Raw genomic sequence first — 13,957 nt, forward strand, 5'->3', positions numbered from 1 at the left:
CGAATCAAACTAACTATGACTTTAAATAAAGTGAAAGGACTCTTGGTTATAAAAAATATAAAAAATATTGGCATAAATTCCTTAAAAACAAATCAAAGCACAATATCTAATAATATTCGATTTATGATTATAACGATTTTTACTTCATAATTATGAATACATATTTATATATATATATATATATTATATACATATATAAATATAGTACAATTAATGACACAATTATGGTTAAAACATTTTATACATATTGAGCAATTAATTCGTAAATCACGTATAAACAATCCTAATTATTTTTTTAATGACTAGAATTTACCAATTATTTCTCAAAGATAATTTCAACGTTAAAAGAGCACAAATTACAAAATCAAATAAACAAAATTAATGTCATACCATATGTCTCCAACTCATGTTTTTTTGATGAACTGACATAAACAAAACTTGTCAACAATTTTTAAAGAAATTTAAACGGAACAATCACGGCCGGAAACAATGAATTAATTTCCGCGTTTTTTATCACTGACAAATAAAGGCTGAGATGACAAGTGTAATTGCGTCTTTTAAGAATTATCCGTATTGACAGGCAAAGTCGACTACATATCGCGACGATTTAGCTCTGAAGAAAGAATTTTAGGTATTTAACTAGCTTTTATATAGGTACTTCTATCGAGATCCACGTTAGTCAATGATGCTACCGAACAATAACTGGCCTCAAGCCAAATGTCAACACCATGACGCAGAATCGCAAAAGTGTGTTTGGGATACTCTGACTAAAATAGCGCATGCTTCACTACAGGGATTTTCAACCTATGTATTTATATTTATTGTGATTCATTAAACTTATACGTGCTACACGAAACTACCGTGCGAAAAGATTATTACTGAATCTAAGGTCATCCAAATAGGATTCAATATTGTACAATTGAACGATGAATTTAATTCCACCCGACACAAAGTATATTCTTTCTAAGAAAGGGTAACACCACTGAAACAGCTATAAAACGTTTTTTTGTCATTGTTTGGATAAAAGAAAAGGTAATGAAATTTCATTTTTGGATGAAGATCAACGAAAATTAATGTTTATTGAGAAATTGAAACTTCCTTGTGTATGTACATATATATTTTCTTAAAATTAGATTTCATTACATACATATACTACAATGCAGCAGTAATCATGCAAAAATTCGAATTGTAGTTATGTACATACATAGAAATTCGTTGCGGTTGTTAGTCCGGATAATCGCAAATCCGTACAACCGGATAAGTCCGGATAAACGAGGTTCTACTGTATAATCAAAAACTAGTTGTGTATGGCATCATGCCTTAAGGCAAATTGCTAGAACTTCCCGTATCAAAAATTAAGTTTTTCAAAAATGATTAATTTTTTTTTTTAACTTTGAAATCAAATTTATGAAAAATTTTTAATTTTGGAATTTTTGAACTTTTTTTCAAAGCAAGCGCCGCGTCGCCGTCTAACGAACAAACGATGTTGCGGAACTCATAGAAATGTAAACAAAATTGATACATATTATTAAAATCTTCATAAAAATATCCGATAATTTGATGTGCATATGTCTAATGATCATTTTTAACCACCAAATGACATTTTTTTACTACATCTTTGAAACCGCTGGACCTGCCTTCCCAAAAATTTAATTAGTTCTTCACCTTGTCCATACAAGAAAAATAATTTTGAATTATTAAAATCGGATGCTCCGTTCTCTTAAAAACTGAGTTACCGTTTTTGGCACTTTTTGCCCCGTCTCTTCGGAACGGCCAGACCTGCCTATGCCAAAAACTAATCAGCACGTCTCCTTATCAATATGAATCGAATGCTTTTTCAAATCAGTTGATCGGTGTTCCCAAAATCGTCGACGAAAATTTGCATCCGCACACACACATACATTCATTTTTTATAAGGTATGTCGAAACGTTCAGAAACCTTTGAAACGTAAAAATATATAAACATTTTCGATTTTTTTGCGGTTACTATAACTTGCCATGCAAATTGCTGAAACGTTCCGTGCCGTAATTTAAAATTTTATTTTTTTTGAAAACTGAAAAAATTATATTTTTGAGAAATTAGAATTTTTGGAAAAAAAATTCGTTTTGTTTTTTTTAATAATTAAAATTTTTATATATGATATCGAAGCGCGTAAGCGCCGCGTTTCAGTCTAACGGTTAAACACTATATCTTGATACGGAACCCATAGAAATGTAAGCAAAATGTGTGCTTACTAAAATTTGATGTGCATATGTGTAATCATTATTTTTGACCGCCGCTGAACCTACCTTACCAAAAACTGTTACTTCTTCATTTTATCAATACAAGGAAAATGTTTCTTGAATTATTGAAATTTATTAGGCTTTGATAAAATAGCTTAGCAAAATATCCATCCAATTGAATTGTTCATGAGCCCTGTCATATTTGTTGCATTCATAATAATTAACTATAACAGATGGCAATTAATTCACATGAATAACTTTAAAAATCGTTTTATTTATATTTTGTAACTGTATCACTTTCCTATAATGATAAAAAAAAATTATATATGTATATATAATTTTATAGACTATATTAAAAAGTAGAGCCATATAAATATAAGAGAAATATAAAAGTATAAGAGAAATATTCTTATTTATAATTAAGATTGTAAACTAAAATTACAAAACAGCGACACTCGTGATAAGATTCCCACAGCTCAACTTTCAGACACAAATGAATCAAACAATAAAATCAAACAAGTCAATCAATCAATCAATCCTCCACATCAATATATAAACCAATATTTTTGTTTATTCACAACATTAAGCATAAAGGATTTAAAAGTTTATAATGGTATACATAATTTGTTATTTAATTATCAACCTCTTGAAAATCTTAAATCTATAATATAAATCTAATGACTTTCATTTGGTGAAAAACGTTTCTTAACTTGGACCAAATTGTTAGCAAGCAACGTATAAAATGGGCCAAAGCATAATGCTTAGCGATTCTCCAGGAAAGTGCATGTGTATAAAGATGCTGTGAAACAAATGAAGAAAAATATATGGATAAATAATATGTATAAAATTTAATAAACAATGTCTTACATCATAATGTGTGTACATATACAATTTCTCTATACAATGTGTCAACGTGTATACAATGTCTCAATTTCTATATAGTATGTCCATATGACAAGTCAATTTTATCGTCAATGAACTAGATTCAGCTACACAATATGTACAATAATTTACAACATATTAGAATCTGAAAAATATTTTCATAATATTTATTTATAACAATGTAATAAAAAATATATTAAAAACAATTATCAGTATGTATCACACTAAGCTCTTGTTGGCAACTGCTTGATAAAGATCCTTCAATTTAGGTTGTAATCCATTCTGGATTCTTTTTAAAAATTCCTCTAACAAACTAGCTAATGTCTTTCTTTTAAATCGTAAACATTCCTTAATGATTTCTTTCACTAAGAGAACTCGGACATCTAAGGTTCCTTGCATAGTTTCTAGGTGATCGAATAGTGGAGCAAAATCTGCAAATAAAATCAAGAATTTAATTTATAATACAAGTAGTACTAAATATATATATATAATAATAATAAATGGTAATCTGCCCGAAAACAGGTCCATGGTGTAGCCACCACAAGCAAATAATTCCCTCACCCTTCATCCCATTATCACTATTCCCTCTCCCCATTTTTTTATTTCATGTATTTTCATTTCCAAACTTCTGCTTCCAATATATATATATATATATATATATATATATATATATATTAGGGTGGTCCTTAAAATAGTCATTTTCGAATTTCCTTGCTCCCAGGGGCGCAAATGGTTCCAAATAGATAAAAAACAATTCTCTGAAATTTTAGCTCTTAATATTAACGTTTAGATAAAGCGCAATTCAATCAAAGTTTTGTATGGAAAGAGCATGGAAAATTTTTCAAAAATTTTAAAAATGTTTTTTAAATGTAATTTAGCGAACAAATGAATGAATAAAACTCATTCATTTGTCACTAAGTTACACCTAAAACATTTTTTTTTAATTTTCAAAAATTTTTCCATGCTCTTTCCATACAAACTTTGATTGAATTGCGCTCTATCTAAACGTTAATATTAAGAGCTAAAACTTTCAGAATTGTTTTTTATCAATTTGGAACCATTTGAGCCCCTGGGAGCAAGGAAATTCGAAAATGACCATTTTAAGGACCACCCTAATATATATATATATATATATATATAAATATATATATATATATATATATATATATATGTGTGTGTGTGTGTGTATGTGTGTGTATGCATATATAAGTAAAAAGTTAATCTTTAAAAATCTTTCAAGCATAGACAACTTACTTCTCCCAGGTCTCCGAACTTCTTTGTAAACTAGCTTCCTAACCGACAAATTATGTTTTTTAATATCTAACAAATCCTGCTTTGTATTTTTTTTTCGTGGTGCCTCCTCCACAGGTCCATTAGTAGACTTTTTACTATTACTAATTGAACCAGATCGTTTAGTAAAATCTCCACCATTCGAATTAACTTCTTGAAGTATCATTGATATTTGTTTTTCTTGACTTAAATTTGCAATACTGCTACTATTTTTAACATGATTAGAATATGTTGGAAGTGGTCGATCACCATTTCCTGGTTCAGGATTATAAGGCAGTGTAGGTGAAGGAGATCTTGTAGATTCTGCTTGAACGTTTTTACTATCTGCAATTAAGAAGTAAAATAAAATCATATCTGAATAATTAAAGTTTTTAAGCATTAATAATATATGAAATGAAAACTTACCAGTAAAAAGCTAAGAATAGTATCATTTAAAAATATCTATGATTTCTTTATTTATTAACAAATATTTTGCAGCGTTTTACTTATATTTTTATCTCCAATATAAAGTTACAAAATATCTTCAGTAAATATAAATATACAAAACAAAAAAATCTTCGAAATTATTGGTTTTATTACCTCCATTTACAAATCTATAATCTATTTGTAATCTGCCACCATTATCTTGCAAATCTTGACTGCTCATAGGATTAAGTAGATCGATATCATCAAGAGGATTAAGTAAATTGTTTGACGTCTGAATTGATGTGGACAAGCTTGAAGAACCTGAATTAAAAAAAAAAATGTAATAAAGTACATTATACATATACATACATACATAATCACATAAATATTTATGCAGTACAAGAAAGATATCAGATTGATTTATAAACACAAAAAACTTGAAAACTTCTAATTATATTACTGTTTGTCTGATAATATTACCTAAAGATGACCAGGAGGGAGAAACAATGCCAGATTCTAAATTTTGCATCGGCGCTATTGTAACGACTGGAGTCCCTAAACTTGCAATCAATTCAGAGCTCATTGTATACACAGGAGGTAATAAGACAGGGTTGGAATATCCTGATGATATAGGACTCGCAGGAGTGTAAACATGAGAGGAGGGAGATAAAGACGGACTTGAAGGGTATGAAGATGTTTCGTGAATTGGACTTTCAGGTTTACTAAAACGGAAGTCTCTTGGAAGAGGTCCAGCTTTTCGCTTATTGTTTATTCTAGGCGAGGCAGGTTCCATTGGTGTCAAACGTTTGGGGCTTTTTGATGTGGATCCAACTAAGTCTATATCAGCTTCATCCACCATCATTCGCTGCAATTAAAGATTAATTATCAGTACCACAGAATAATTTTACTATTACTTGATATGCAAGCTTAAATCTGGAATATACAGTGTCAAGTGATGATAAAAAATTGAAAATTTTTTATTCTTCAATCAATTAGATCACATAATCATATTGAAACAAACAATATAATCATTCTCTAATAAAAAAAATGAATTTAATAATACAATAGCAAAAATAGAAAGTATAATAAAAAATGAAACTTTTATAATAGGTGTTATTTTTTTACAAAATTAGTCATTGCATCATTTATTTTATTAATTTTGACTAATCTGTTGTACATAAATTTTGTTATACATCATATAGAAGATTGAGAAGTCAAAGCATAAAAAATGTAATTAATAACTAATTCATAGTTGAAAAAAGAATTGTTTGAAGAGTAAACATTTTTTTTAAATAAATCAAATATTAATACAAATTTTATTTACTCTTTTTATTTTAGAGTTCAAAGGAGGGTTTAGATTTTTCTAATATTTTACATAGTACTTGGGATAATTGTACTGTGGTTCAGAAAAATCACTTGGATGATATTATTGAACCAATAACTAATTGTTATTCAATAATTGCTTTCTATTAGTATATTATTTATAAATTTAATAATATACATAATGTATTATTAATTTTGCCTACAAGCATAATATAAAAAGTTGAGTGGGTACCAATATTTATAAAAAAAAAAATCTAATAGAGCATACTTAATGAGATTTTAATTATTTTTTTATTAATACAACACTATATAAACTTACTTTATCTATCTTGAAAGGATTTCCAAACATGTGTTGTCTGACAGGTTGACTTTCAAGTTCTCGCAATTGTGGTGTCATTCGTTTCAAATGTTCCTGATAATTTCCCATTTGACCTACAGGCATTGAGTGCAAGCTGTCATCATCTATTAATTGTGTATGAGATAAAGAAGGCTGCAAAAAGTTTGCCCTCATACGAACAACCTATTAAAAAAATATATATTGACTTTGCTATGAATACACAAAAAAAAACTGTTGCAATGCATATTAATCTAGCAATCACAAAAACAATGATGACAAAAAAAAGAATATATTGAAACTGACCTGATCTAATAAAACACTCCGTGATATATCAAATGGATTCCTAAAACTACAACTACTTTTTTGACGAGATTTCGATAAATTAACAACAAACCCACTAAAATCATTAAGTTGTTCTCTCAACTGTGAAAATTTGTCTGAAAGTTATCAATACATATTATGTGAGATAATCTTAATTCTTCATTTTTGTAAAAATGTATTACAAATACCTTGGAGCTGTGGATGCGACAGAAGATCCTTTTTAAAAGGAGATCTCGCAACAACTCGCACTGTTTCATTTGGTACCCCATGTTTACCATTATTCTGTTTGCTGATAACCTAAATAAAATTGTTTATAAACATATGTGAAGAAAACTAAATCACAATATTAAAGGGAATGAAATATTTACTTACATCATTACATAGTTTATCAAATTCGATTTTGGCTTGTGTTTTAGCACGTTTCAAATAATTTAGAACTAAGTAACTTAGTGAATTTTCCATAGAATCAGTAATTAAAGCTGATGCTAAAGGTGCAGGAGCTCCCATTCTAATTAAAGCTCTTTTTAATGGCTATAACAAAATAAAATAAAATTATTTTTTTTTGCCAAGTTACTCATTGATAGTAATGATATTTTATTGTGAAGAAATATCTCAAACTTATTAAGTTAGCTAAATGGGAACTTAACTTATTTATACTAATTTTTATATAAATTCATTTTTTATCTGAAAGTCAATGATTGAATGGCATAATCTACAAATTGTAAAAGATGAATTGAATTCACTTACAGCTGCATAATAAGGTGGCATCGTTCTTAGATAATTTCCAAAATGTGTTTTCCAGTCATTACTAGGTTTGCATCTATGTACTTTAAATAATTCTTCTAGTAAAGGTAATAACACAGGATAATTGTATGGCATTACAAACATGTTGACACAACTCAAATTTGTGCTAGCTTTCAAATACCCGAATGGGTGACCAATTTCTCCACTTTTTGAACTATTAGCTACAAATATCTTTAACAAAAATAAATATCAATTATTAATTGCCTTTTTATATCAAAATATATTTTTAAAAAAGAATGGAGCTACCTGCCAGCATACTGTAGGCTGTTTTCTTGCTAGAATATATTGAGTTAAAGGACTAGGTTCTAATTCATATTTATCAAAAGGTAAATTCTCTATTACCATTGGTTCTTGGCTTGTACAAGTAAATTTCACATTTGGATGGGCAGATCTTGGTGGCTGAAACATTTAATTCTAAAGCTGTAGCTAGTTATAGACTGATTGCATTTTAATATAAATCATAATATGCAAAATGATCTATCCAACTGTAATCAATTAATAATTCAATAAATTAAAAGATTGCTGACTTCATAACTAGAACAAACTATATGCATAAAATTATGAGAAATATTTTTAATAAATTATTCATTCAATAAGCATTAATGACAAGCAATACTTAAAAAAAAATCCAATTATGCAACCATTCGGCATTAATATTTCATAATAGCAGTGCCCTGGCAATTGTTAATAAATAATTTGGACTTACAAGTGCAGCAGCTCCCAGATCTGGCCAAAACGATTCAGGTATAGGCCAATAACCAATAGCAAACCCTTTTTGTGCCGTCGTTCTTGGAACATATATTAATCTTCTACATGATTGCCAAGTTGGAAAATTTCCAGCACGAAACTGTAACAAAATTAATGTAGAGATATTTAACAATAACAGATACTAGTATAATAAAGCACTAGATCAATTGACATAGCCTACATATTATATTTCAAATGGAGAGAATATTAACAAAGTAGATTCATAATTTAATTAGATTCAAACATAAAACATTTAGTTATTATTATCATCACATGCTCAGTTCAGTTTGAATAGCTAATTACATTAGCCTTGAAATTGTGAATATAAAAGTATTATAATTAAACCTATATAAAGCAAAAACACTTCAAATCACTGATATGAATATGTGGTGACAACGACATTTAACTTATTCTTCAGCAAAAGAGAATGGTTGATACATTAAATTTAAACAAGACTTACTCCATTTCTTTCATCTACTTCTAGTATATTCTCTCCATCCCTCGAGTCGATGTCCATATTTATATCTAAACTGGGGGGATCTGGTCCTATTTTCTCAAAATTGATAACAACTCCTGATTGAACTTTTTGTACTAAACTGTCAATACACTGCATTAACATCCGATGTGATGTAATGCAATATGAACGGCCTAAATATCAAGACAAAAAAGAAAAACAAAAGCTATTGTATTTTTTTAATGATTTTCAAAGTGTTCTAAAAATTAACCTACCTCCTGTGACTTCACACATAGCATCTATAGGGGAGGAATCGCTAGGAACTAAGCCACTGTCTCTTTCCACTGCAGGTGTACCAGACAACCTCAAGACTAAAGAAAACAGTCGTTGATCCCAGCGAAACGGCTCTCGTGTTAATTCAGAGCCAGGAATTGGAGAATGCATCGGTAAATTGAACTAAAACACAATTTTATTATATTAATTTATCTCAGAAGTATTAGATATTATACTTAAATATATAAGATACATTTTATGTAACTAAAAATTGAAAATTAAAAAGATTACGTGAACACAAATACAAATACACACACACGCACGTGTATATGTATATATATATATATATATATATATATATATATATATATAACTACAACGTAGTTAATTTTGATGTTGAGATATATAAGTAACCTCTTTATGGCGATACATAAAAAAAAAAACAGATTTATAAATTTATCTTTAATTCAAAACGTTTCGACATGCAATTTAATGTCTTCATCACATATTGAAATTGGTATCTTACATCAAAAGATGTGTATGCAGCACAAAGGTTTTTACTAACATTACTACCCTGTCAGTAATCATGATTTTTTTTTCTTTTATGTACAAAAATAAAATGAGAATTGTTTAGGAAAAATGTCGATAAAATAAAGATATTTTTGCAAAAGAACTTGTAATTACTACAGTGTCCGAGGTCAATGTGACACATTAGTGTATTGATGTTAGAACTAAATTTTGTGCCCTATACACATCTTTTGATATAAGATTCCAAATTCAATATACATTTATAATGACATTAAATTGTATGTTAAAACGTTCGGAAATTGAAGATTAATTTATAAATCTGTTTTCTTTTCTTTGATGTATTGTTCTAAAAGAACACACACATAAATATTTATATATATATATATATATATATATATATATATACACAAACTAAACAATCCCTATTATTTTACAAATAAATTTTTAGAATAATTATGTATTGTGACTTAAATTGTAACTATTGAATTTTAATAAAGTTCTATTCTATTATATTCTATATATATATATATATATATATATATATATATATATATATATATATATATATATATAATATGTGTGAGATTGCAGTATTATGCAGTTACTTATTTTATGAAGTTGAAACTAAGAGCACTTATACTAGGCCAAACTACATTTGGCCTTCAGCAATAATTAAAAATACATCAATTTATCATATTAGTTAGAAGTGAATCAATAAAAAAATTGGGTTCAACTGTTACTACAGTCATTAACATGATCTTATTTTTAAATTAATGGAAAATTTTCGATAATTTTGATTACATTTTTATATTATTAAAATAACAAATGCAAAAATAAGATTAAGGCTAATTGTTCACTTTTTATATTTAAATATGCTTACTTCGTCATGAACACCCCCATTGGAAGATAATTTGCCTCCATCAGTAATAACAACGATTACTGAAGGTTCTAAGAAATAAGGACATCGACCCTGGCCATAAGTATCAATTCCAGTTTGCATACGATTTATATTCAAAACGTCAAAAGCATGCTTCAAAGCAGCACCCATAGTAGTCATACCATAACATTGCAAATTTTTCAATTCATTTGTAAATGTAGTTATGTTTTCTTTCCATCCTGCCTAAAATAACAAAATTATCAAATGTTTACCAATTCATTTAATACAGATGATCTTAAAAAAAAAACATTGCTATATCAATATAATTAAATGAAAATAATAATAATAAAAAAATATCTAATGATAGTTTGTTGCTTTAGTTCCAAGGTTTTAATTTCTCAACATTTTTCATTGAAAATTGAGGACAAATGTTAAAATAATTTTGAGGGTTGTTTTCAAAACCAATGGAATTTCAACAATTATTCAATAATGAAAAATTAGGTTTGTTTATGGTAGATGAGCATAGAGGTTATTTTTTGAATAATACATGTTTTTAATTAAAATTTATTAAAATTGTTTGTCATATTGCGCATTAAACTGCGCTCATTTCCTGAAAAAATTTGTAACTCGCGCAAACGAGATGCAGATAATCAATTTTTGTTTTATGAGAGTGAAGGGAGTGAAGGAGACGACGACAAACAATGTCATTGACAGTTGTACAATAATTAGTAGCCATTTCGGAACGAGACTTCCCGTGATGCTCTGCGTAAATTCAACTTTTGTATTGTTATCCGTTACATCGGAATTAATAAATCGATTATTAATTAATGATACCCGTCATTATAAGTCAAACACCATAAGTAACAACGACTTCAAGTCATATTGTCAGTGTGTCCGATATAATCATAGCTGCATGTGATTTAGGCACATTTGCACCTACCTTTATGTTCATTGGCGGTTCTTCAAATGTCAATAACATGTACCTATCGCCTCGACTTTCTTGCGATCTCTGCCGAACCTGCACATAATTAACGCACTTTTAATTTAAATCCATAAACAAACTCAAACCACTGGTCACAGATAATCAAATGATTTAGGCCCCTTCCTTTACCTTGACAAACGTCTCCACGGCGCCCTTTGCTACATCTAATAACGTGGGGCGTCCGCCTAAATACGCCCTCTGATTCATTGAGGCAGAAGTGTCAATAAGGAAAACTATAATTGTCATATTGATTGGATTTTCTGTTATAATTTACACTAAAATTAATATGTATATTTAGGTTAAAATGCTAGCCCATCATTCGCATCCCTAAATGCGACCATTCCCCAGCCGCCTCGAAGAGCAGCTGAAAACGACAAACTCCATTCCCGACGCCACGAACGCTTCTATACCACGTGACGTGTTCCACTACACTCGAAACTCGAATAGTCGAATAGTCGAATAAAACGAAAGTACGACCGCGACGATACGCGCGACTGTGTGCGAGTGGCGAACTGGCGAGTCCCAAACAGCGATGCGTTTGCGACTGTCGACTGTTTCTCCTCGCAACCAAACCACGGCCTGTGTTGTTCGCACTCGTAGATCGTAGTAGCGTTTGCTTCTATGTGTATGTGTTGTGCAGTGTTGTAGTTGTGTGAATGCGTGAATGCGTGTATGCGTGTATGCTTTTATGTGGTGTGTGGCTGTTTCGTTGTGTGGGTTTGCCTGTATTCTGCTGCGCTCCTTCGGTTTCGTTGTCTTACTCGCGCATGACTATAAGGGACTTATACTCGTACGTGCATGCTAATGTTACATTATGATACTGGGATCTTTGAATCGACGACTGAGAAATATATACATTACATACATTAATACTTATGCTCGTATTAATACATGTAATCAGTGGCGTCGATGCAAATATTTCAATACTTTCCTAATACGTATTTTACAATGCAATTCAATATTTGACTGGAGGTGCATGGTATCGTGCCTCGAGGCAAATTGCTGGAACTTCCAGTACTAAAAATTAAATTTTTTAATAATGCTTTAAAATTGTTGGAAAACTTAAAAAAATTTCTTGTTTATTTTAGAAATAAACCGACTTTTTTTGAAAAATTAGATTTTTTTTAAATTTTGAATTTTTTTGATAATTTTGAACTTTTTTTAAAGCAATCGCATTGCTTAGCTGTTGTATAATCAAACTAGTAGGGTGCATGGTATCGTGCCTGAAGGTAAATTGTTGGAACTTCCCGTACCTTAACGAAATGTTCGAGTAATATTGAATGTTTGCAAATAGATTATTATAAATACTGTAACATTGTCTAATAAGAATTATACAAACTGAATCACAAAGTCAAAAATATTTATTTAAAGTATATAAGTGAGCTTTACAACTTTAGCCAGAATTAAAATTCAAATTTGAATCATTTTCGATATACAAAAAAAATGAAATGAAAAAAATTCTTTTTTCCAAAAGCAATTGTTTTGTCAACACAAGCAGAAAATTTTTTGAATCATCCAATTCGGATGCTTATTTCTCTCAAAAACTGTCATTTTTTGTACATTTAGCTGTGTATCTTCGAAATGGCTGGGCCTGCCTTTGTCAAAAACTAATAACCACTTTTCCCAATCATTGCTAATTAAATGTTTTTTAGATCATCCAAATCAGATGCTCCGTTCTCTCAAAAACTCGATTTCTATTTTTTGCACTCTTTGCTCTTTATCTCCGTAACGGCTGGACCAGCCTTTGCCAAAAACTAATCAGTACATCTCGTATCAATAGGAGTCGAATGTTTTATAAACGATTCAAATCGGTTGATCTGTGCGCCCGAAAACGTGAACGCAAAAATGCGGACACACAAAATACACACACACATTCATTTTTTTCTGAGGTATGCCAAAATGTTCAGAAACCTTCAATGAGAAGAAGAAATGCAAAAATTTTCGTAATAAACCTGCTAAATAAACGCCACTAAATAAATCTGCCGTTAAAAATTTGGTTAGTTCTTCGTTTCGTTAATACATATAAAATGTTTTTTGAATAATTCAAATCGGACGCTCCGTTCTCTCAAAACCTGAATTATCATTCTTGTCAAAACGGCTCGACCTGCTTTTGCCAAAGCTAATCAGCACGTCTTCCCATTAATACGAATCTAATGTTTTTTAAATTATTCAAATCGTTTGATTCGTGCTCGCGAAATCGCCGACGAAAAATTGTATCCGCACACACACACATACATCCATTTTTTCTAAGGCATGCCAAAATGTTCAGAAACCTTAGAAACGTTAGATATATAAAAATTTTCATTTTCGATTTTTTGCGATTACTATAACTTACCATAAGAAAAGTTAATTAACACATACACACAAATACATTGAACTGTATTTGTGTGATTGTTGTATCACTCCTGTGATTATGGGAGGTTATTTGGTTGCTGTAGCAGAGCGGATGATAATATAGAAACACTGGTTCTTGGTTGATCTTGATATTTTATTGATTACTATTTTTACAAT

General features: G+C 29.6%; 2 protein-coding genes across 2 annotated transcripts in view; both read right to left on the reverse strand.

Annotated features, from left to right (window-relative positions):
- Positions 1-13,957, reverse strand: part of LOC113382164 — a 77,891-nt gene that overhangs the window by 9,152 nt on the left and 54,782 nt on the right. The window lies entirely within an intron of this gene.
- On the reverse strand, positions 3,053-12,036 carry LOC113382160 (integrator complex subunit 6-like). Its single transcript, XM_026620704.1, has 16 exons — positions 11,576-12,036; positions 11,405-11,482; positions 10,468-10,707; positions 9,062-9,242; positions 8,793-8,980; positions 8,292-8,432; positions 7,832-7,984; positions 7,529-7,756; positions 7,154-7,312; positions 6,970-7,078; positions 6,764-6,897; positions 6,443-6,643; positions 5,281-5,665; positions 4,975-5,121; positions 4,360-4,719; positions 3,053-3,536 (listed from the first exon to the last, which is right to left on the reverse strand). The coding sequence occupies exons 1-16, from the start codon at positions 11,690-11,692 to the stop codon at positions 3,325-3,327; spliced, it is 3,033 nt and encodes a 1,010-aa protein (XP_026476489.1). The 5' UTR covers positions 11,693-12,036; the 3' UTR covers positions 3,053-3,324.

Source organism: Ctenocephalides felis, unplaced genomic scaffold, assembly GCF_003426905.1.
Source record: "Ctenocephalides felis isolate EL2017-DRISC unplaced genomic scaffold, ASM342690v1 CF-g0.4_SCAFFOLD_03335, whole genome shotgun sequence".
Lineage (NCBI taxonomy): Eukaryota > Metazoa > Arthropoda > Insecta > Siphonaptera > Pulicidae > Ctenocephalides > Ctenocephalides felis.

Excerpts from the sequence above, each read along its gene's own strand:
- LOC113382160 (XM_026620704.1), bottom strand. The coding sequence starts at position 11,692 with ATGACAATTATAGTTTTCCTTATTGACACTTCTGCCTCAATGAATCAG. Across the intron at positions 8,981-9,061 it reads TATGTGTGAAGTCACAGGAG|GCCGTTCATATTGCATTACA; the intron begins GTAGGTTAATTT and ends CTTGATATTTAG. Across the intron at positions 6,644-6,763 it reads GGAGTGTTTTATTAGATCAG|GTTGTTCGTATGAGGGCAAA; the intron begins GTCAGTTTCAAT and ends TTTTTTTAATAG.